Source organism: Miniopterus schreibersii (genome assembly GCF_964146895.1).
Source record: "Miniopterus schreibersii genome assembly, chromosome: 1".
Classification (NCBI taxonomy): domain Eukaryota; kingdom Metazoa; phylum Chordata; class Mammalia; order Chiroptera; family Miniopteridae; genus Miniopterus; species Miniopterus schreibersii.
Window position 1 is genome coordinate 83,198,286 of NC_138101.1, and position 25,342 is coordinate 83,223,627.

Consider the following 25,342-nt stretch of genomic DNA (forward strand, 5'->3'; position numbering starts at 1 on the left):
CGGGCTCAACCTCCAGTAGATGGCGTGCAGGAGGCAGCCAATTGATGTTTCTCTCTGTCCTTCTCCCTTTCTCTCTCTCTCAAATCAGTTAAAAAATTTTTTAAATAAAAAAATAAAACCACAGTGAGACATATTTCCAAAGAAGACATGCAGATGGCCAATGGGGACATGAAAAGGTGCTCAGGATCACTAATCATCAGGGAAATGCAAATCAAAACGACAATAAGATATCCTCTCACACCTATCAGAATGGCTATCACCAATAAATCAACAAACAACAAGTGTTGGTGAGAGTGTGGAGAAAGGGGAACCCTTATGCACTACTGGTGGGAATGCAGACTGGTGCAGCCACTGTGGAAAAACAGTATGGAGGTTCCTTAAAAAATTAAATATGGATCTGCCTTATGGTCCAGCAGCTTCACCTCTGGGTATGTATATGAAGAAACCCAAAACACAAATTTGAAAGAATTATGCACCTGTGTTCATTGCAACATTATTTACAATAGCCAAGGTATGGAAGCAACCCAAGTGCCCATTAATAGATGCGCAGATAAAGAAGTGGTACATACTTATATACAATGGAATATTACTCAGTCATAAAAAAGAATGAAATTTACCATTTGCAAAAGTATGGTTGAACCTTGAGTGTATTGTGCTAAGTGAAATAAGTCAGAGAAAGACAAATACCATATGATTTCACTTATATGTGGAATCTAAAGAACAAAAGAAATGAACAAATGAAATGGAAACAAACTCATAGATACAGAGAACAGACTGATGGTTGCCAGAGGAGAAGGAGATTGTGGGACTGAGTGAAAAAGGAGAAGGAATTAAGAAGTACAAATTGATAGTTACAAAATAGTCACTGGGATATAGAGTTCAGCATAGGGAATATAGTCAATAATATTGTTATTAATTCTGTATGATGCCAGGTAGGTACTAGAAATATCAGGGGGAATAATTTGTAAAGTACATGATTGTCTAACGACTATGCTGTACCCCTGAAATGAATACAAAAAATATTGAATATACAGTGTAATTGAAAAATAAATTCTTTTTAAAAAAACAGCATTTGCTAAGTCATATAAAGGCCAGTATAAACAAAGTCTAAATTATTATTTCAAATTCTATTTTTCTTCCTCATGAGCAAAAATATGAAAGGCTAGGGAAAGGGAGGCAGAAAAATGTATTTTTAAGCATCTATAAATGGTAGTAAAATGAAAGAGCACCTGGTTAAATGTAACATACAATCTTCTCTTTTATAAACACAACTCTTCCTTAAATTTAAAGGTTTAGGTTAGAATCTATATCTCTTAATTTGAAGGTACTGAGATTCTAACAACAACAATAACAATAAAAACTATGTTCACACAAGGTAACTCCTTTAGAATGCTAAAAGTAACCTTTGCTTGTAAAAATGTTCTTTGCCCCTGCAGTAAATTTTTTTAAAAATTAAAATACTTTAATTATGGAGTCTTGGCACTAAAAATCCTTTGTGGTGAGCATAAGTAATAGAGAATTATTTTTGGAATTGCAGAGAGATGAAGCTATTCCAAATGTGATGTAAAGAATTTAAATTTCCCATATCTTACTATTTGGAATTAAGTTTTCCTTAATCTATCTCTGCTTTCATGTTGGCCATACCGCTAATTCAGCATTACCTTAAAAGGCTGCCTCCTTTTAAGAAATTTAATAGCAGACATTCATGAGGCATAGAATTTCTATGCATAAACTAATGCCTTAGCTATGGCCTGTAGATGAGGTAAATAGCAACTTCGTGCTGTTTTCTTTTGTGTTCCAATTTGGCATCACAAACAATATTAGGAGTCCACGGCAGAATGCCTAAACCAGCCTGTCCAGGCTGAAAGAATAGATGATGTAGAGGTCTGTTAAAAATTTCCTTTGCAGACTAATTGGGGGCTTTGTATATGAGGAAAATGCAATGATTGCTGTGCTCGAGCTGAATTGAGGAGTCAGTACAAGATAATGTCTTCTTTAGTTGGTTAAAGGAGAGGAACTAATTTTCAAATTTTAATAAGCGATTCAAGTGAGTTACTAGAAACTGTTGAAATATTAATGATAACTTTGGGAATTGTGGCAGCTGTTAGAAGAAATGCATTTTTTTGTTTGTTAACCCTCACCCGTGGATATTTTTTCCATTGATGTTTTAGAGAGAGTGGAAAGGAGGGAGGGAACGGGGGAGACAGAGAGAAAAACATCGATGTGAGAGACGCATCCGCTGGTTGCCTCCCTCACGTGTCTGGCCGGGGCAGGGATTGAACCTGCAACACAGGTGCATGCTCTTGACCAGAAATCAAACCTGAAACCCTCTGGCTGACACTCTAACCACTGAGCACACTGGTCAGGGTTAGAAGAAAGACATTTTAACATGAATTCTGTTTGACAAATTAAAGTCTATGTAGAGCAGAAAACATCAGTCTCTAAAAATACAGTTTCCTCAGGTAAGACAATGACCAATGAGTCCTTAATGACTGTCACTGAATGTGAATATTTTCTCTTCCTTTTGTTTAATTGGGTCACTTTTAATTAGGTATGTATTATGTAAATTTATGCCAAATTTAACAGAAAAATCATGAATAATGTTTTATGGAGTTGGAACAAAAACATTAAACTGACTTTTAGAACCAGTCATTATTTTGTAAGGACAACATTCTCTCTCATCACCTTGAACAAGCGATTGGATAAATTTCTGGTGAAGTGAGCAATCACAGCTGAAATTTAATAATATGTGACCTGAAGCTACATGGTATGTTGTGACACAAAAATTTCAAATCTCTATGTAGTTCAGTTTATCTATTTTTTTCCTTCGTCACATGCATATGGTATCGTATCTCAGGAACCAATGGCTAATTCTAGGTCACTAAAATTTACCCCAATTTTTCTTATAAGAGTTTTATAGTTATAGAGCTTACATTTAAGTCTATGATCTATTTTGAGTTAATTTTTTTTAGCTGTCGTTTTATATCTTTTTTTAGTTTTGTAAAATTATTGACTATTATATCTTCAAATATTGTTTCTGCCTCATTCTCTCTTTCTTTTTCTAGGACTCTAGTTACAACTATGCTAAATTTACTCACTGTGTCCCACATGCCTTTTAAGCTCTGTTTCTCCATTCTTTTTTCTCTCCGTGCTTCAGTTTGTGTATTTTTCTTGCCCTATGCTCAAATTCATTAATCCTCTGTTATACTGTGTCCAATCTGCTATTAAACCATAAGTTCTTGATTTCAGATATCCATTTTTTCATGGATTCTTATTTATGGATTCAATTCTCTGTAAAAACTTTTAATCTATTTGTCAACTTTTTCTTCTATTTAGTTATCCATCACTCTATTTTATAATAGTCATCTGAAAGCTATCATCTGGGCTCCCATATATGGCTTATTTATGGGTCTTCTATTATCTATTTTTTCTTGATTATTAATCAATTTTTCCTGTTTTCCCACCTCATATTTTTTTTTATCACATGCCAGACTTTTAAGTTAAAACTTACAGAGAATACAGCTACTATTATTTTCCTCTAGAGATAAAGACAGAAAGTAAGCGGAGGGTCAGAGACTGAGCTGGATTGGGATTGGGCTGCAGTTTCAGTGCACTTCTCGTTTCTGTTTGTTCCTTGGTTGTGATTCCTCTGGGTTTTTGATAGAGAGTCAGAATGGTTTCTATCTCCTCAGCCCTGGAGATTCAGTTCTGACTTTGAGAGGTTTTAAACTCAGATCTTCAGCCTCTTACTCAGACAACTTCAAAAATATTGCAAATGTCTTGAGGGGGTTGACTGCAAGAAGGATGACTCCTCCTACATAGAGTTTGTTTCGTATGCAGTGGTAGAACATAGGGAGATTTTATTCTTTCTATCAGTCCCAGTCCTTCAGTCTCCTCTACCACTCCAGAATTCAGCAAATGTCTGGTGTTTGGAAAGCTGGCTGTATGTTTGGGGCTCCTCTACATTTCCAATCCATTATACAACTCACATGTCTGTTAAATGTTCCACTGGTTTCTCTTTTCCTGTGTAAAGTCTCTCTGCCCAGACCAAGCTTGAACAGTGCATGCCCCGAATCAGTGAATGTCACCAGAGAAGAAAACAGCCAGCGAATGTCAGCCCATTTATAAAGCCCAGACTTCAGCAAAAGATTTATTCAATTGCATTGTCCTTTGGGGGACAATGACTGAACATGTGAAAATGCCAAACTAAAAGTCTACATGCAAATATCACTGGGATCTTTGCAGAGGCCGGGACCAGAACAAGCAAGAACATAATTTCAGAGTAGATAAGTGTCATTGGAATTCAGCAAGATGAAGCTTGATGAGCAATACCTTATGGCCGTGAAAAGCAATAGCAGTGTTGTACTGAATAGAATCCAGTTCTGTTTCAGCTTGGACCAGAAAAGAGAATCAATTCACTTGATGGAGTAAGTGCCTGGGGTTCTTGGACAACCCAAGCATAGAGCTCAAGAGGGAAACAGTAGACTGTCTGCTAAAAGATCAGGCAAGAATCCCAGACTTGTGGCAATATGGTACCAATTTTGAATGTTATATTACATTTAATCCAATGATCATATTAATAGAAAAGATGAATGTTGGAGTATTATGTAAAAATAATGCTTATTAATTTCATCTTATTTGGATGCTTTACTCATAAAGAGTAGGCTAATTTAGAGACTCGATAAAGATGCCTTTCACTTTAAGAAAACTGATATACAAAAAGCAAGCTAAAGAAAACTGGAGTGGGAGTTATTCACATTAAGCTAATTGAAACCTAGTGTGTGCTAAATATTGTACTTGGCACTGGGGATAGACAAAAAAGCTGATAACCTCTTGCTTTGGACTGAATGTGTGCATCTCTCCCCCTAAATTCATATGTTGAAGCCTTAATCCCCAATGTGATAGTGTTTGGAGATGGGGCCTTCGGAAGATAATTAGGTTTAGATGAGGTCATGCCAGTGGAGCTCCCACTGTGGGATTAGTACCCTTATAACAGAAACAAGATCTCTCTCCCCCTCACCCACACTCCCACCATGTGAGGATACAGCAAGAAGGTCATCTGCAACCTGGAAGATGACTCTCACCAGGGCTTGACCATGCTGGTACTTATTTCAGACTTCCCAGACTCCAGAACTGTGAGAAGTAAATGATTGTAGTTTAAGCCACCCAGGCTACAGTCTTTTGTTATAGCAGCCCTACCAGACTGAGGCACCCTGCTCTTGTGCCTTTGAAAGGTAAGCCTCATGATGAACTTAAAATGTGATTAAGTCAAGAATATATATATTTTTAACCAAGATATACTTGCATTCACTTATGGCTACTTAAAAAAAATTTTTTTAACCCTGCAATAATAGGATTCCTTCAGTAAGATTTACTTCTAGATACTGTTTTGCTAACTTTTATCAAACATAATATATTCTTACTATGAGAGCTCAAGTAGCTTTATCATTCCCCTACTGAGTTTAATTTAACTAGCCAGATCCAAATGGGAAAACCATAATGTCAAATTTTCAAAACTGGGCAAGTACCATGAGTTCTACAAGCATTTTTTTGTTCCTTTCTACTCCCTCATCAAGAGTAGAGAGTCTGGGAGGAGAAATGTGAGAAAGCTAGGAAGAAAATAAGGTTCACCCAAGAGAAGCAATAGCGGCGGCAGAGAAAACCTTAAAAAATACTGTACAGAAACTATGCAACACTAGGAGGTAAGACATTGGTTGGAAAGAGGGTTTTCAAGCCTGTTTCTTTAAAAATAGACGTCAGTAGAGAAAGGAAATGGGCTAAGGTGGATAAACCACACTTCCCCTAAGACTATGATTGAGTCACCATTGTTAATTCTGCCCGGCTGCCTATTTTATGGTATTATACCTATAAATCTTAATGCATAATTAGAGGTATACTTTTTTGTCTTGGTCCAAATTCTATTTGTTTCACCCTCTCATAAAGGATACTTGAGACTACTTCCTAGATTTGTCCCTTTAAGGCCATGGGTTCAATTTCTCCTGTCGCTTTGCTGATGGAAAATGCAACGTATGGAACAGAGGCCATAATCAATAAATCGGTTTTCATATATGCTTTTAGTTTTCAATATCTGGGGGAGGGTAAGACGGCAGCTGTTTCAGGGAAGATTTATACTTGGGAAGTTCCAGGTACATGCGCGACGTCCTTGTCCCTTAACCTGTGAAAACACAAGTCAGCGCCTCGGGGAGCGCCAGCCGCCGAAAGGCTTTCCTCCGAGGCCTGTATCTGGGGCGCCCGGCTTCCCTACTTCCGGCTCCGCCCCCTCCCCGGGGGTTGCTAGGAGACGTGATGTCACAGGAAGCGAGGCCTGGAATAGGCTAAAGCGAGGGGAAGCCTCTCCCCCTCAGCAACCGTAGCGCCGGCTGCTGGCTCTCCAGCTGTTCGTAGGCCCGGGGGCGACGACCCGCGCCAGCGAGAGCCCGCCGCGACCCCGGTCGCCCCGCCGCCGCTGCGCCCGCGGGCTCCCGCCGCCCCCGCACCGCCGCTGGGGCGGCCGCCGGGCGGGCGACTCGGGTACAGCTGCCCGTGCTCCGGACCGGCGGCCGCTGTTCCCACAGCCCGCGCCGCCCGCCACGTCCCCGGTCTCGGCCGACCGCGCCGCGCGGCGGGTGACCTTTCCGTGCCCAGGGCGATGACGGCTCCCCGCTCCGCGCTCGCCCGGCTTCCGCGGCGCCGCGAGCTCCGGCGCGTGCGTTTCCCGCCGCCGCTGCTGTGGCTGCTGCTGCTGCTGGCGGCCGCGGGGCCGGCGCGCGGCTGGGAGAGCGGGGACCTGGAGTTGTTTGACTTGGTGGAGGAGGTGCAGCTCAACTTCTACCAGTTCCTCGGGGTGCAGCAGGTAAGCGGCGCCGCCGCGCGCGCCACGGCCGCTCCGGGGCAGGAGATCGTGCGGGTCGGGGCGGAAAGGAGGGGGTGGGGCGGGCTCTGACCCGGTTTCTTTCTTGGGAGCTGGCACTTCGGCCAGAACTCGGCCGCGCTCGTCAGCCGGCCCACGAGCGTCTCCCCTTCCCCCCGCCTCAGAGGGACTGCTCGCCCTCCCCAGGTCCTCCCCGCCCTGCACCCCTTCTCAAGTTGCGGTCTCCGTTCCAGGCTGGACGGTGCCGCCAGCCCGGGGTGTCCTTACCCGCCCTTTCCCCTGCCATCTGGGGGTACCCCCACCCAGCCGCCCTGGGGGGGCAGGAGCAGCCCCGTCTCGCTGAGCTTCGCCCTCCCCAGCCCGTTCGTCCCCGCGCCGGGGTAGCCGCCTCCTTTCCTCAGCCTTTCCGGGAAGGCGGGCGCGCGTTTCGGCCCGCGTCTGAGTGGCAGAAGCTTCTTTCCTGCGCTGTCCTTTGGAATCTGTTTAGCCCGTCGGGTAGGGGTTGGTATCGCAGTTCGGAAATCCGGAGAATTTGAAGCCCCCAGCGTGTCCCCTGGAACTCATACACGGAACCATTACGTTTTCTGGGCAGCGGAGGCACTTGAGCTGCTGCTGGAAGAGATGCCCGGCCAGTAGCGCTGGGTCGTTCGGTTTTTCTTTTCCTCTCGTTTGTGACTTTAACCTGAATAGTCCGTTTCTTGCACTGTACTTCTTTCCACCTGAGAGTGGTCCGTGAGGGGAGATAACTGGTCTATCTGAATCGTACCGCCAAGGAGAAGATGACATATGGGGTGAAAGACTTAGGATTTCACACGTCTGCTTGAGCCCTTCATAAAGTACTTTGAATAGTTCCGGGGTAAAAAATGTAAGATTTACCAACAATGTCATTCAAGGCACACTGCACATGACTAGATATGAAAAGTACATTTTCCCCCTATAGGTGTGAACTTTTGAGCTTAACACCTAATGGAAATTTACTTTGTAGTTAAACATAATTGAATATAAAACTCCTGTTGCACAATGATTTTAACGAATTTTATTTTTTCTAAGAGTTCTTAAAGTATAAGCATTCACACTTCAAATTCTTAGGTGCAAACAATTATGTACTGTCCGAATTCATTATCTTCCTGCCCATGGACAAAAATATCTCATTACAAAGTAAATAATGATGCAACCTGTGTAAAAATCATTAGTGAAAATAACTTTAAAGTCTTTTAAGAATGCCTTTAATATTGATAATATTTGTTAGAATTTATCATGACTGATTAAATTCTGTAGCAGGAGACAGTCTTATACATAACCTATCCAAAGATCTTGAAGATGCTTTCCAGTTATTCATGGTAAATTAAGTCCCTTTAAGAGAATACAGAAATTTAGTAGCAGTAGTTTAAATTTTAGATTATGTTACTCAGCTTGCATGTGAACTCTCATAGAATTTTTGTTTATAATTTCATGCAGTTTAATTTGCAGAGTTAATTAGACAGTGTGAACAACCAGAGCACTTAACTATATGGGGAAAGATGGGAAATAAAGAAGCATAGATAATCGAGAAGATTCTCTGTCAAGGTAGAATTTGAAAAGGATCCAGAAAATTGTTTTAATTTGTGTTTCTCTACCCAGCCGTGTCAGAAGAAATTTTATTGTACCTAAGCTAAGCAGAGAAAGTGATTAAAACTAATTCTTTACATTACACTGAATCTTAACTTTATTGGACGACTTTCAGAGGACCAGAAATTTGGTAGAGACGAATGCATCCTATCTTAATTCCTTAAGGTGTAATTTTCAGGCCACAGCCAAACAATCTTTTGGTGACTAGCCAGATACAAGGAACCAGGACAAAATAGGTAGGTTACTCAGAGCGGTGACCTGGCTCTAGACACTCATCAGTTTTGTTGTTCATTCAACAGGGATTTATTTGACACCTACTAAATTTTAAGCACTGGGAGTTGGCTGGTATATAAAGGAAAACCTGTAGCCTCATGAAACGCACAGCTTAGTAGGGGAAAACAGTATACAACCAAACAAGTAAATATAAATGTCAGATGGTCAGAGGCCAGGCAAGAGCTTGGGTAGTGTCTGAGGAATAGCAAGGCAGCCAGTGTGTCTGGAGCAGGGTGAACGAGGGAGGACAGTAATAGGAGATGAGATCAGAGTCATGGGGTTAGGGGAAGATCTTGTAGGGCTTTGTAAGACATTATAAGGACTTTGGCTATTAATTATAAGTAAGTTGGGGATCTCATGGGTGTGGGCATTGAACAGAAGAGGTACATGGTTTGACTTAAATTTCAAAATAACAATTGTGTTGAGGATCGCCTGTATTAAGTCATTAGGTACTTAGAGGGATAATTATGGTGTAGAACGTAGATTGTACGTGGGTGGTATAAAGTAGTCAGATTCTGAATTTAACTGGAAAATACAGCTGTCAGGATTTCATCAATTGTTTGAATGTAGGATGTGGGGGGGAAAATTGAGGATAATTCTAAAGCTTTGGCATCAGTAATTGAATACATATTTATGTAATTGCAGTTGCCACTTACTAAGATGGAGAAGCCAGGGATAGCAGCAGGTTAGGTTAGGGGTAAATAAGGAATTTGTTTTGGGGTCATGCTAAATTTGACGTTCAGGTGGTTATTTAAGCCTGTAGTTATAAGGAAAAAGGTTTGGGCTGTCGATAAAAATGTGAAGTCCCTGGCACTTAAGACCGTAATTTGAAGCCACAAAACCAGGTAAATTCACCAGGGGAGTGAATGTAAAAAGAGAAAAGAGAGGTCTGGGAGCTAAGCCTTGGGTTTCCAAACTTTAACTCAGGGAGATGAAGGGGAACCAGTAAAGGAGACAGAAAAGGGACAGCCAGTGAAGGAGGCAAACCAAGAAAATATAGCCTCTTTCAAGTCAAATAAAGAAGTATTTTGATGAGGAGAAAGTGATCAGCTGGGTTAAATGCTGATGATAATTCAAATAAGATGAGTTCTGAGAATTGGCTGTTCAATTTAACGGTGTGGAGGCCTTTGGCTACTTGAGCAAAAGCTGTTTCAGTGGAGTGATGAGATCAATTTCCCGGTTCAGGTGAGAAGGAAGGGGAAGAATTGGAAACAATATAAAATTTTTTTTTGAGATAGTTGTATCCCAGACTAGAAGCCAGGGATGATAGTGACTGAATGTGGCATTCATTTTATCCCCTTTCCCCCAGTTAGCTTAGTTACTCCCTAAACTCCATAATTAGAATAATCGATTACTTTAAGAATTTGGACCAGGCCACTTTCTGACTCACAACCTTGGGCAAGTAAGTTGCCTCATTTTTAGGACATACGGTATCTTCTTTATCTATTTACTTCATAGTTAGGCAACATAGTAGACACTTAAATTTTTATTGAATGATAAAATATAAACATGGTAACTAAAACTAAAAAGTAATTCCCCGAAGGAGTAGTTGCTTAACAGTTTTTACCCAGTAGGTAATATTTTTATATGGCTTTTTACAGCCCTCATACATCGAAGGAATCCCTTTCCCTGTATTTTTAGATTTCAAATTGTTCATAGGATGTTCCAATTTGGATATTGCATCTTTTCAGAAGAGACAGGTGAAAGATTTGGGGAGTGGAGGGAAAAAAGTTGTGTTATTGAAATATCTTCCATTAGTAACTTACATTCTAGGTCCCCACACAGTAGTTGTACTTCTTCTAACAGCTGCTCCTTGGACACCTGTATTTCTTGTAGGGTCAATGGCAATTCTGTATTTTTTCCGTTGCCTATTGAAAGTCATTGCCATGACTTTCCTTATACTTCGTAAAGTATTCTAGCCAACAATTAATACGTCATATTCATTTTTAAAAATCTGTGAACTGAAATTGTGACAAGCTTAAGTTATTTTAAATTTTGCAATGTTTACTTTCTGATGAAGTCAGAGTAGTTTTTCTGGTGCCAATCAGCCTTACAGATTCCTATTAATAGAGCTAGACATTGTGCTCCTTTCTCTTGTAAAATTTTTTTATCACTGCATCCTTACGTTTAAGTGAATGTAGAAACTTGGTTTTAAAAGAGGAAACGTTATTAAGTGCCATGTACTTATGAAATATTGGATTTTAATTTTTAATTAGAATGAGTAAAGCTTTTAAACTCTTTCAAACTGTATTTCAAATGTACAGAATGTATAAATGTACAGACTAAGCAGCCTGTGCAGGAGAGGGACAGTTACTGCCTGGTCATCCCATATCTGGGTGGGGAGGGACTCTCCAAAAGAAACAGTATCTCTTGACACTCTTACATCTCTCCACAGAGGAGTGAGTTGTTGGAGGGTGATTGCCTTTGGTCTGTTTTGCTTGATTGGAGAGAGCTAATCAGTCAAAAAGCTATAAGCCATGGTAATCAGTCTCTTCTCTTCCCCAAACCAGTAAGGCAATTATCCTGGACAGACTTTCCCTCCAGTGTGCTGTCTCAAAGTCTAGACTGGAGAGGGAAGGGCAAGCATTGCTAGCAAGCCCACTTGGCCCGCATAACCTAATCTAAATTCTGCAGAAGCTTTTCAGCCATAAAGGTGATAATTGCTTTCTATCTGCCTGACTTTTGTCTCATTTTTTGGATGGGAAAAAGCATGAAGTCATTAATGGGGCCTTCTCAAACCCAGTCTCAGTCCTTTTTAAGAAATTAAGAGGAAGATCTCTTTTATAATTGACTGGTGAACCTGTTCTGTGATTATCAGTGATCTACAACGATTCTTATCATGGATTCCATGGAGCTTGTGGTATTAGTTGAATATAGTCCAGTCTTTCTTCCGTGAGTCTGTTCCCTTGTGAATCCATATCTTATAATAACAGCTTCCCCATTTTCATTGTGGAGTACAAAATTGTTAGTCTGGGTGAGGGAGTTATACAAAATCTTGAATGGTAGATAACTTTCCAGTCATTTATATTCCTGATCTAGTAGGCATATCCTGCATAGAGTTAGAGCTGAATAAATACTTGTTTAATTGTATATATCTTTACATCAGATTGGGTAATCATAAAATTGATTTACTTTTCTTATGTCCACACTATTTAGTGGAGGTCGCCTGGGCATATTTTATAGGGAAAAGCAAGTCTTTTGTGAAAATTTTGCCACATAACCTAGAGCTGATTGAACAGAAATCCTCTTTTAGTGTTGTAAGTTTTCTTTTTTCTTTATGTTCTGAGTTTTATTTTTCTTTACACTAATTATGAATATTATGTCCTAGAATATTTTGTCTTTTATTACTCATAAATACACCTGAAGGTGAACTGGGAAATTGGGATTCGCCTCTGTTATTACAATTATTCTTTTTATATAGGTCACCATTTTACCGAGTGATTAGTATAATGTGGAGAATTTAAAACTCATTGTTTTATTCATTGTTAGGAATGAAACAGGGTGGGAGGGAGGTGAGGGTAGATACTTGACTTGCTGATTGCCGAGAACTTATAGAGCAGTTATAAGTAACACCAATACAAATAGTTTATTAAAATGCCTAGTATCTATATTAAGCCTCTTCTCGGCTTTTATGTTTTCTGTCAATGAGCTACTTATTAATTGTATATATCTTTACATCAGATTGGGTAATTGTAAAATTGGTTTACTTTTCTTATGTCCGCAGTATTTAGTGGAGGTTGCCTGGGCATATTTTATGGGGAACTGCTACCATAAGGTCCTGGAAATCTGTTTGTAAGTCAGGCATTATTGGGTCTATTTGGACAGTAATAACATTAATTAATTTCATCCAGAATTAAAAACATTTCCAAGACCTCTCTTGTATCGAGATGTGCAGAGATTGAAAGAGTTGCAGTGAAAAGAGAGACTTCTGATTGTGTGAAGCAGGACCCTAGACCATTTTATAATGAAGCTATAGTCATATGTTTTCAAAAGTCTTGATTTCATCGAAACACTTAATTTTGAAAGCTGGGTCCTATACTAATGAATGTAAAAATATGATTACTGTGTTTTAAGTAACCTTAGTGTTCCATTTTAAGAGCTAAATATTTGGTTTTTATATTTACTGAAATTTATGTGTAAGCGTGTCATTAGGATTTCATTAGAAATTTAATCGAGAATTTCTCTCATTCCCATCCTTCTTGATACTAAATTAAGGTTAGGAATAATTCACTTTTTCAAGTGTTTCTGATTACCATTATCCAGCAACTGAATCTCATGTAATCAGACATGTTGCTTGATTTCCTTATGTTAGAGAGAAATGTGTAAAACAGTGTGCTTCATTATTAGACGGCTGCCCATTGTAGTGCCAGTGAGTAGCAAGCATAAAGATCTGTGCAGCTGCACAGTTAGCTAATAGAATTTGAATTAAATATTAAAGGTGAGAGTAAAATCACATATTAAATAAGGGACATGTCATAGAATAAGTAGCAGTATTAAAATGGAAAAGAAGCAGTATTAAAATGCCACTGAGAACAAACACTAGAATTCTAAAAGGGAGTAATTTCTTTAGTTAAATTCTGGAATACAGGGTTGGGCAAAAGTGAGTTTACCATTGTAATACAAATAAATAATACAAGAATTAATAAATAATACAAGAATAAACTATTTTGTATATTCACAACTATAAACTTACTTTTGTCCACCCTGTAATACAACTCCTGGTTATATATGGTGCAAGAGTTTTGAAAAGCTGCATGAGATCCTACTGTCGCATGTATAGAGAGCAGTAGTCAAAAGGAGTTAACACCAGAAAGGTCATTTTTATCATTTACTGGAAAGGTCTGAACAGACTGTAGAGAAATCCCAGGGTCCACTTACATGCCTGCTAAGGAAGATAGAGACATCTCATTTCTGGCCAATACTTAAGGACTTTATACCGTTACAATAAATTAGGTTAAGGAAGCTGACTCGTGTCTAATTGAATTTATACATAACCAAGAAGTCTATGACATTTTTGATTTTTTTTTTTATTGCATATCTTATTAGCAGTTATTTTCAATGACCACACTTTTAGTTAACAGATAAAAGATTAGTAACTAGGTTCTTCTTTAACTTTTTAATAGTAGTAATAGTTGGTGATTAAACTTGATTTAAGGAAGTTAACACGTATGTATAATGTAGGATCATTGGAAATTGTGATTTTTACTTGCAGTTAAGTGTATCTGGTGTTTTCGTATGGATCTTTTACCTGTGGTAGGAAATAGACTTACTGTGTTTAAATAGTGTTTTAGTTGAGACATTTTATAAAGTCAAATAATTGCCATGCTGTGCTCTTCTATAGTAGTTATACAGAATTAATGTATGACTTTTTGTATCACACCTTTGGAAGTATAATAGGGCTTAACTTAGAGTAAATTAGATTGCTCTTGAAATTAGTTATTGTAGAAAGCTTCACAGGTCGTCAACAATGCTGCCATCTCTCAAAACATCATTGAAACTTATTTTAGCCCAGCCGGCGTGGCTCAGTGGTTGAGCGTCGACCTAGGATCCAGGCGATCGTGGTTGGATTCCCGGTCAGGGCACTTGCCCGGGTTGTGGCCCGATCCCCAGTCGGGGGCGTGCAGGAGGCGGCCAATCAATGACTCATCATTGATGTTTCTCTCTCTCTCTCCCTCTTCTTTCCTCTCTCTGAAATCAATAAAGATACATTTTTTAAAAAAAGAAACTTATTTTAAATTGCTTTTAAAGCATATTTCGCAGGTTACCCTCATTAATGGTAAATCTTTAAGATGGATTTGATATTCACCTATAGCTATAGTCTTTTGGAACTAAATTTGGTGACTAAATTGGATTAGCAAGCTTGAGTAAATACAATTTGAATTGATAAAGAGATCTGAATATAAGCTTCACGTAAGGCTCATAAGCTGGTTGAGGACTGCTTTCAAAGAAGAGTTCCAGAGACATTTAGAGTGATAGCAACATGAAGTAAATCTATAGCCTTACAAAGTAACTGGATGTATTTCAGTAAATGACTTTGGAGTGCTTATTACTTTGTGGGTAGCAACTTTTTATTACCTACAAGAGAAAAATATACAAATAAAAATTATCTTAATTTTAGAGGTGGGAAAATACTGAGCTAGAACAGTGATTTTCAACCTTTTTCATCTCCTGGCACACATAAACTACTAAAATTCTGCATCCCACCAAAATAATTTTTTTGCTGATCTGACAAAAAATAGATATAATTTTGATTCATTCATATCCAATGGCTATTGTTGTCTTGGCTGTTGCCTTTTTTTTTTTTTTTTTTAATCCTCACTTGAGGATATTTTTCCCATTGCTTTTCAGGGAGAGTGGAAGGGAGAGAGAGAGAAACATCAATTGGCTGCCTCCACAGGCGGGGGATGGAGTCTGCAACTGAAGTACGTGCCCTTGGTCAGAATCAAACCCAGGACCCTTCAGTCTGTTGGCCCACACTCTAACCACTGAGCCAAACCAGCTAGGACATGGCTGTTTTCATTTTTTTATTTGACAGTCTAAGGGAAAAGAGGTCAGTGTCCCTGACTAGTCAGGTGTTGCATGTCTAAAAAATTCTTGTGGCATACCTGTTGAAAATCTCTGAGCTAGAAGAAAAGATTCTAATTATCTGCCTGCTTTTTTTCCTCTAACATTTAAAAAAAATATGTTTTCATTGATTTTGGGGCGGGGCGGGGGGAGAGAGAAACATCAATCAGCTGCCTCCCCTCTGCATCCCAACCAGGGACCAAACTCACAACCTGGGCATGTGCTCCAATTGGGAGTTGAACTGTGGACCTTTTGGTGCATGGGACGATGCTCAACCAACTGAGCCACACCACTGAGCCACACCGGCCAGGGCTATCTACCTGTGTTTAATATTAAAAACAGGTATCAAAAAAGTATTCATTATATAATGTTTTCATAAAGCTAGTTAGAACAGAGTGGTAGAGGGACCAGAATAAATGTTAGGGATAGAGTCAGTAGCTGAATATACCACTGAGGGAGAAAATAGGCCATACACCCAGTGAGGGAAATGTACATGGAAAAAAATGTATAAATACAAATATAAATGGTAATGGAGTAATATCTCCATCTTGTGGCGTGCTTTGGATATTGTCATTAAAAATATTGAGGGGTTGGTTGTATTTTCACAACCGCAGGCATAAGTAAGAATAAAATATGAATCAAGTGCAAATAAAATATGGGTCAGATTATTTTGCAGTGCTTTGAAGGGACCTTTAAGACCGAGCTTCCCACCTGGTGTGCTGCAAGCAATTGTGCTGATTTAGTGATGCCCTCCCTTGGGTGGCCTTAGCAGTTTACTCCAGTGTGTCTCACAGTGATTTTTTCCCCCCAGGAAAATTTATAACTATAAGATTAGTCTTAAGAGAATTTTTGCTATATTAAAGATCCTTATTAGCTCTCATAGAAGCAAAAGAATCCGGATATAAAAGGAATGAAGAAGTCATAGATGAATTAGCATCCTTAAGTTACTTGATTGCATACTCTGGATGGTGGAATAACCATTAAACATTACCATAGTTTGCAGTAACGTAAAGGAATACTTTAATGATGTGTAACAATCCTCTGTGTAAAGAGAATACAAATTACTTTAGAATACATATATATATACAAATTCTGAGTAGCCTAAAGTAATATTTTGTGACATTAAGAGATAAGGTAATATGTAATTTCTAAATCATGACTGACATATATTTCAGATTTTTGACAGATGACAGACTTTTTAAAGCCGTTGATCTCCCTAGAGCAGCACTGTGCAATAGATATATAATACAAGCCACATACATAATTTTAAACTTTCTAAAAGCTGTATTTTAAAACATAAACCGGTGAATTTAATTTTAATATTTTATTGAATATATAAAAATATTTCAACATGTAGTCACATTTTTAAATATTATTGAGACATTTCACATTCTAGCTTTTTTAACTAAGCCTTCAAAACTTGGTATGTATTTTGCATTTATACTTCTAGTATCCTTCAATTTAGATACCAAGTTTTAATTGAACATACTTGATCTGTATTGAGATTTTTATAGAATGTGTAGCTAATAAGTAGATTAATGTAGCCAAAGTCTTCCAAACTGAAGAATCAAACTCCATACTTTCCAGTAGCTGAATCTGAATCAAGTATCATTTTAAACTTTGAATATCAACTAATCAGATAAAATTAAAAATGTGGTTTTGACTTGCCTAGTGCATTTAGCAAATATGGCTGTTGGCCGCCATGCTGGGTAGCACAGCCTTAGAGAATTAACATTTCCTTGTTGTATAGATATATAAATATATCTAAATATTTTTAAATAAAATCACCGATTAGTGTTTCTGTTTTGTCAGAGACAGTTTGTGGTTTTCTTCTTCTTTTTTGTATGTTAACCCAGTATAGCTTTTGTTGGTTTGCTTTTATATCGTTCCAATTGTGCTAGGTATCATCATATCATCTTTCTACTTAGTTATCTGTACATTTTGTCCCTTTTTTTTTTTTTGCCTGTAAAGGCTGTTGATCTAGATCATGTTGCTCTTCTAGGAACAACAGGTTCTGAATGTCCACGTGTAGAGGCCTGTCTGCGAAGGGAGTTTTCAGGCAAACAGTTTCATTCAAATTGGTCATTTACTTTTGCTGGTTTGTCTGTCGTGTTTTGTAATTCTTAAAATGTTATTAACATTAGGTTTTTAATGGTGCTTTGACCAAGAAATCACCAGTGTTTCCACTTTGTAATTTTAATTTTGAGATTGCAGATTCTCCCTATTTAGTCTGGAACTCGGCCATCAAATATATTGCTAGCTGTGAAAAATTCACTATATTCTCTACTGCCATTAAATAATATCTTTAATTAGCGGTTTTAAAAAGAGATTCCCAGATGCAGTTCTATTTGTGTGGCATTCTTTGAACTCTTTATAGTATCAGTCAGGGACTTCAGACATCCTTTTTAATAACCCCCTCTGCCACCTCTACATGCTGCTTTCCTTTGGACTGAATAATTAATTGCCAAACTTTTTTGCCTTTTGCCTTTTGTAATTTCATAAGCAGCTGAGGAAAACAAAGTAGATCTTAACAGTGATGGTTCTTATACCTAGCTGCTGTTGTTTTAAATAGAAATTGCACCGGGGTCAGAGGTCTTAAAAATTCAATGCTGAGGGGAAAAAACAACAGAAACAGAAGTTAAAGAACCTGTAATAGAATCCTGAAGTTGGGAGAAACCATACCAATATCTAACTTATTTCCTCTTAATAGAAATGTCTTCTTTAGCCCTCCCCGCAGATAGTTATTCAGCCTTTTTTATTTATGTCTAATAATGGGGATTAGGATCTAACCTGTTAAGTCTTTAGATAATAATACTCAGTAGAAATTTTATTCTTATGTAAAGCCAAAGTCATAATTCTTATACTTACTTTCAACTTTATTTGCAGTCTTCTTTTAAAATATCCCTGAATATATATTCCCTCTAAATTATTTTTCTGAAATGCCTTACAATAAAATGCACAAGGGAAATAATCACTTATTGATTCTCTGCGCAACAGTGGGGTTATTTAAAAATAACCACAGTTCTACCCTAGCCGGTTTGGCTTGGTGGTTACAGTGTCAGTCTGGACTTGGGTTCGATTCCAGCCAAGGGCGTATACCTTGGCTGCAGGCTTGATCCCCAGCCCCAGTCTGGGTACGTGCAGGAGGCAACCAGTCGATGTGTCTGTGTCACATCAATGTTTCTCTCTCTCCCTGTCTTCCTTCTACTCTCTCTGAAAAGCAATGGAAAAAATAACCTCAGGTGAAGATTAAAAAATAAATAAGTAAATAACCACAGTTCCTTGTATAGTGATTATACCTCAATAAAGCTGTTTAAAAAATATAAGCAACTGTTGTACCTTCATCTAGTATAATGCCCATTATACAGGCCTTTGTTCCTTGTTGAATGAATGATAGTATGTCTGTTGCATGATCATTTTTTCCCACCCATCATTGTGAATTTTATAAATGAGAGACTGATGTGAAAAAAATACAGGTAAGCTGAGGGACTTACTTGGTTTCATGGTCTTAGATAAGTCCACCCTTAGAGAAGACCCAGGCCACCATAGTTATAGTTGTCTTGGAACTATACTAAGCATGTTTCTAGGTTACTATAAATAATGCCTGAAGCTCATCAAAGTCAACATCAGGAAATTTCTGGAAGTTGAAAACTGAAGATGACATGGGGTATGCCAGCTTTCCTGATATGGACCAATTGATTAATTAAAATTGTACCCAGAAGTTGTTATAGACTTTTAAAGCAGGGCCCCTCTATACAGTTTTGCAGATTGCGTGTCTGCTTCAAATCTATCATTGTGATATAAAATGTTTAGACTTTTAAGATTATTGAAGAAATTATATGTAGGTGGTTAAACTCTGAAGGGAATGATTTTTCTTTCATAATTAAGGTGTCATATTTCTTTAGGTAGAATTTTAGTTTTCAGGTCCATCTTTAGTGGGAGTTTCTCTCTTCTTTTTATTCACCCCTCCCTAGGGGCTTTATAGTGGCTTTTACTCCTTTCCCTGACGTACCAAGACAAGAACTAGCTCTTCTATAGGCGGCTTAGGGCTCCCTCCTGAGGTTATATTGAGGCCATTGCAGACCCAGATACCAAGCCTGCAGATTCTTTGGCCTGGTCTCAGCTGTGGGGTTGAAACCATGGCCTCTTAACATCTCAGATCCATAATATTTTTATAAGTTGTAGCCTCAGGCAGTGGCTTTCTCACTTTTTACATTTTTTTCCACATGTGGTAGAGTCCCACTGCAACCGTTGATTACAAGCATAGAGCCTGGCTCTGAGCCCAGGCCTTGGTAGGCTACTTTTAGTCATTACTGTGTGAGTCAGACTTCTCATTTCTTCTGCCTGCTTGTAGGTGGGGAGCTCAGTAGGCTTATAGCTAAAGCTCTATTTGTGGGTACAAGTTTCCATTTGTTTTTGTTTACAGAGATACTTAACTAGTTTTGCTGGGTGTTTTTTTTTATGATTGCTATATGTTTACAATTTTCTCTCTTTAAATTTTAACATTGGTACATATTTTGAGTAGGGTTTTAGAGGAAGTCCCTCAAGTACTTGCAGTGCTGCTTTGACCCTGGAATGTTTATTAAAGCTACATTTCTTTTGTAATAATTATTTTTAATCTTGTTTTCCTATTATCTGAGAACCTTTTGCTTATTATCCAGAAGTGTAGTGAGGCCTATTATTCACAGCTATATAAGAGACTGTTACTTAGGCACTAAAAGGGATGGTAAACCATTCAGTCTATGTCCATATCTATCCACTATTCTGAGACTTATCCCAGTTTGAGCGCTAAAACAGGAGAGTAGCATTTCTAAAACAATCGGACCTCACCAGGTTTTGAATGTGGTAATAAGTAGATTCATGATCACAGAATGACATATATGGCCCTGCTAGTGGAGATGCCCACAGGAGTCCTGAGCCTAGTTAGAAAAATATGCCGGGGGAGAAATAGATATCGAAACTCAGGCACATATCAGGGGAAAAAATGCTGGAGGAAATGAATGGTTCTAAAGTGAAATTATATGCAGGTAATTTCATGTTGACTCTTTGAAAATATATACTATTAGAAACCTCTTAGAAAGACTTTCTCTTTCTGGGCTTAAATAACATTCTGTTCTCATATTCAGTCTTCAAAGATTCACAAAACAAAATAAAAGACAGTGAGGGTTAACTTCCCTGAAAACCATTTTAGTAGGCAATTTGATAGACAATACTAAAATCATAGAATTTTAGTGGATATTAACTTCATGGAATTGAGTGAAAAAAGCTTCAAGCAGTTTATAGAGTCATATTTGGAATGTATTTTAAATGACTTATTTTAAGGCAAGAAATATACAATTCAGATTTATAAGAAAAGATAAAGGGTCCTTTCACTTTGGATTCACAGGACTTAAATATAACCAGTTTACATTCAAAATGAGTAACACATTTATTTTGTAATTATATATACCTTTAATATTGAATTGTTAATCTAAGGGAAGTCTTTAAAGATACTAACCTGGAAGAAAACAGTGGTATAATGATCTTTGAAAAGATATTTCACTTACAGTCATTGTTGCTTTTCTAATGTGGATAACTCTGTATCTGCAGCAGTTCTTTGCTGTAATGTTCCTAATCTTTGTTTTTGTGACAGAATAGAGCCTGCACAGCTATCTAGATTATACTGTGAAATTATGATAACTGTGTTTTCATATTTGTTAATTCACTAGTTCTCTTTACAACATTAATAATAGTAGAGAATTGGAAAAAATCAAAGTATAATAGAATATTTGAGTAAATTATGACATATTCTTGGTATGATATGTAATCATTAACAGTATTTGTGAAATGTACATAACAACAGGGAAGAATACTTATAATGTAAGTAAAAAGCCAAATATGAAGTTGTATTCACATTGATTATAATTTTGTAGGAATTATATATATGCACAAAGGTGAGATAGTAACATGAACTAATAAAGGTTTGAATTGTGGGATTGGTGTAATTTTATTTAGGGGTGACTGTTTAATTTAGAGTTCTATTAATATTACCGATATATACCCATGTAAATTCTATTACTTTGGAAAGAAGAATGTTATCTAATTAAATCACAATTGGATAAACTAAATTAATAACATATCTTCATATTTATGAGATAAATTGTATGGATATTTTAAGTTGCTTTTAACCCATAACCTATTTAAAATTATAAGTGGGAAATTAAATAAGACAAATAACTTTAGACTAAAAACACCCATGTGTTTATTTTCTTATTTAAAAAATATTACCAAATAATTTCTCATAATTATTTCAGTGAATCAAAATTCATCATAATTTCAGACTTTTAATCACTTGAAAAATTAATAGCCTAGGTCAGATGAAGTACTAGCTTTATCGTCTGTGTTGAATAAAAGTGGTTGTGCTCTGGCTGGTGTGACTCAGTTGGTTGGACTGTCGTCCCATGCACTGAAGGGTCACAGGTTCAATTCCCAGTTGGGGAAGATGCTCAGATTGTGGGTTTGATCCCCAGTAGGTGTGCATATGGGAGGCAACTGTTCAATGTTTCTCTTTCACATCGATGTTTCTCTCTCTCCTCCTCTCTCTCTAAAATCAAAAACATATCCTCAGGTAAGGATTAAAAAAAAGTGGTGGTAAATATAGTTTCATTCAGCTGTGGATATAATTGTGCATTCTGGTAAAAAACACACCAGGGTATCCCAGCCAAGAAAACCAACTATGAGACCACAGTTTGAACCTCTGATCTTTGTATTACACATTGAATGCTTTTATATATACTGTGTATCTTTAATTCAATAGCTACTACTGAACAACCAGCAACAGTATAGGCTATTTATAACTCTAAATCCTCACAGTTCTTAGTTTAGAGTTGTGCTGTCCAGCACCGTAGCCACTAGCCACAAATGACTATAGACTTCTTGAAATGCGGTCAGTTAGACTAAGCACATGAATTTTACATTTTATTTAATTTTAATTAACTTAAAGTTTTAAAACAGAGTAAGTATAAACTATTTTCCCATTAAATAAATCTTTATTTTGGGGGCATGACTACATTTTATTTAACCATCAAAAATTTAGCTATGAATTGAGATGTACTGTTGGCATAAAATATACACTGGATTTTGAAGACTTAATATTTAAAAAATAGTTTAAAATATCTTAATACTTTTAAATATTGATGTGGCTACTAGAAAATGTAAAGTTACACATGTGGCTCCCATTATATTTTTATTGGACAGCACTGTTTTATTGCAGGCATTGACAAACTATGACCTGCGACCTGTCTGTGCTTTAGACTTCTGGTTTAGAGCATTGAATTCCAAAGTGGTGAAGCAGGTACTTGTATTGCCCAGGGGTGCAAAAGATAATTGTTGGCTTCAGGAAGAAAATGCTAAAGCTTCTATTCACTTATATTTATTTCATCTTTTAAATATTTATGTCTTATAACATACTATACAGTATACCATATAGTAATAGACTACATATAAGTTAATGAATAAGTAAATATGTAAAATTTAAATATAAATACAGAAGTTAAAATGTTTTTACTGATAGGTCATATGATAAAAAATATTTGGAGACCATTGTTTTAGAAGATGTACAGGAAGAGAGAGAGAGAGAAGGCAGGACTTTTGGAATGCTAGAGTATGTTGCTCAGCAAATTTCTCCAAAAAATAATGGTAAAACTTGAAAGATTGACAAAAACAACCATTTTAGGACTATGAAAATTGACCAAAGGAATAGATAAATTTAGAAGCATTAATTAAAAAAAATAAGGTAGTGAACTCGGCTCGTGTGGCTCATTTGGCTGAGTGGTGTTCCATGCACCAGGAGGTTGCTGGTTTGATTCCCAGTCAGGGCACATGCCCAGGTTGTGGGCTGGATCCACAGTGGGGGGCATGCAGGAGGCAGGTGATCAATCTCATTGATGTTTTTCTCTCTCTCCCTCTCCCTTCCTCTTTTTCTGAAAAAGTCAGAACATATTCAAAAATAATAAAAAAATGCTTTAAAAAAATAAGCTAGTGAACTTAGCTTACTCAGGTAAGATAAGTAAGCATCTCTCCTTTGCCGGGTAGCTTGGTTAGAGCATCATCCCGATACACCAAGGTTGCAAGTTTGATTCCTGGTCAAGGTACATACAAGAATCAACCAATGAATGCATAAATAAGTGGAACAACAAATCTCTCTCTCCCCCCTTCCCTCCCCCCTTCCTTCCTCTCTCTCAAAATCAAGAAATAAATTTTTTTTTTCCCCGGCCAGGCGTGGCTCAGCGGTTGATCATCGACCTAGGATCTAGGCGTTCAGGGTTCGATTCCCGGTCAGGGCACATGCCCGGGTTGCGGGCTAGATCCCCAGTCGGGTGTGCAGGAGGCAGCCGATCAGTGACTCTCTTATCATTGATGTTTCTATCTCTCTCTCTTCATCTCCTTTCCTCTCTCTGAAATCAATAAAGATATATTTTTTTAAAAAGTTTTTTAAAGATAAGTAGGTATCTATGGCATTTTTGCCTGGGATTGTACCCATCTCTCCTTCCAGCTCCATCTGTGAGGTAGTTTTACCATGGCAGGACAAGCTATGAGAACCAGTAGCTTCACTGCTGGAAGTGGCTCACTTGATTTGGAATGAAGCATGGAAAATCTTTTGTCTCTGGAAGTAGTCAGTACTAGCTCTCTCAGTGGCAAACAAATGGGGAAGGCCAGGATCACTGCCTGCCTGAGGTTGTGATCTTGAATAGGGGAAGCAATAACCCAGCAGAGTAGTCAGAAAATTAAGAGATCCAGAGAATATGACAGTCATTGTGGGCCTTGATAAGATTGTGACTTGGAAGGCTATGTACATACACAAGGCTTCATTCACACTTAGAGGGCTCTAGCTATTCATATGTTCCTGGCTGAACTGAGGCCTTGGGCATGTGCAGATGAGACACAAGAGATCCAATAGGAAATAAGAGCTTCAAAAGGCTTATAAAATACTTAAACTTTGAATATGTTCCCCAACTGACACACAGACCCATCATCAGAAAGTGGAAGTTTTACTGGCCCAAGATGTTGGAGCATAACCTCTGACCAATGATTGGCTAATCGCTAAGCTATATTGATGCAGGGACAACATCTAGAAAGCCAGTCTTAAAAATAAAAACAAGAAGGGGAAAAACAGAAACCTTGAGCATGGATTTCAGCAGCCACACACCACACAGAAGATAGTCCCCATAGAATAGTCCCAGGCAAGTCATGAAAAAAACAAAAACCAAAAAGAAACAAAACAGCAATAATAAGCCTCAATGCAAAGGAGTATCAATCTAAGGTTGCTTCCATATATTAGCAAAATATTCCAGTTTTCAACAAAAATTATGACACATTCAAAGGAACAAGAAATTGTATTCCATATTCCGGGGGCAGGGGAGAGAAGCTATTATTAGAAATTGTCATTTAGTGGGCCCTAATGTTGTATTTAGCAGGCAAAACTCAAAGATGATGTTATAAATATGTTCAAAGAAATAAAGGAAATCATGTTTAAGGAAAAGAATGATTACTGACTTGGCAAGTGCAAAATACCAATAAAGAGAAAGAAATTTGAAAAATAAAGCCAAATAGAAATTCTGGAGTTGAAAATACAATAACTGCAATGAAAAATTCATTAGATGAAATGAATCAACAGATTTGAAATGACAAAAGAATGAGTGAACTCAAAGATAACTTAGTAGAAATTACTGTTTGTAAAGCAGAAAGTAAAAAGGAGGAAAAATGAGCAGACTCAAAGACACCATCAGGCATATCAACTAATGTGTAATGAAAATCCGAGATGGAGGAGAGAAAAAGAAATAGAGGGAAAGTAGTTGGAGAAATAATGTCCCCAAACCTACTAAATTTGACAGAAAAAAATTACGCATCCAAGAAGCTCAACAAACTCTTAGTAAAATCAATCCAAAGATATCCACACCTAAAAAAATTAAAAGAAAATCTTGAAAGTAGAATTTATAAAGTCACAGACAGGATGACAACAATATGTTTTAATAGCTGACTTCACAT

General features: G+C 37.7%; 1 protein-coding gene across 1 annotated transcript in view; it reads left to right on the forward strand.

The window, feature by feature from the left end:
* Nucleotides 1-6,403: 6,403 nt before the first annotated feature.
* Nucleotides 6,404-25,342, forward strand: part of DNAJC1 (DnaJ heat shock protein family (Hsp40) member C1) — a 195,827-nt gene continuing 176,888 nt past the window's right edge. The window contains exon 1 of the mRNA XM_081143295.1: nt 6,404-6,853. Coding sequence (XP_080999421.1) covers nt 6,650-6,853 — 204 coding nt within the window. The 5' untranslated portion in view covers nt 6,404-6,649. The remainder of the gene's footprint in view (nt 6,854-25,342) is intronic.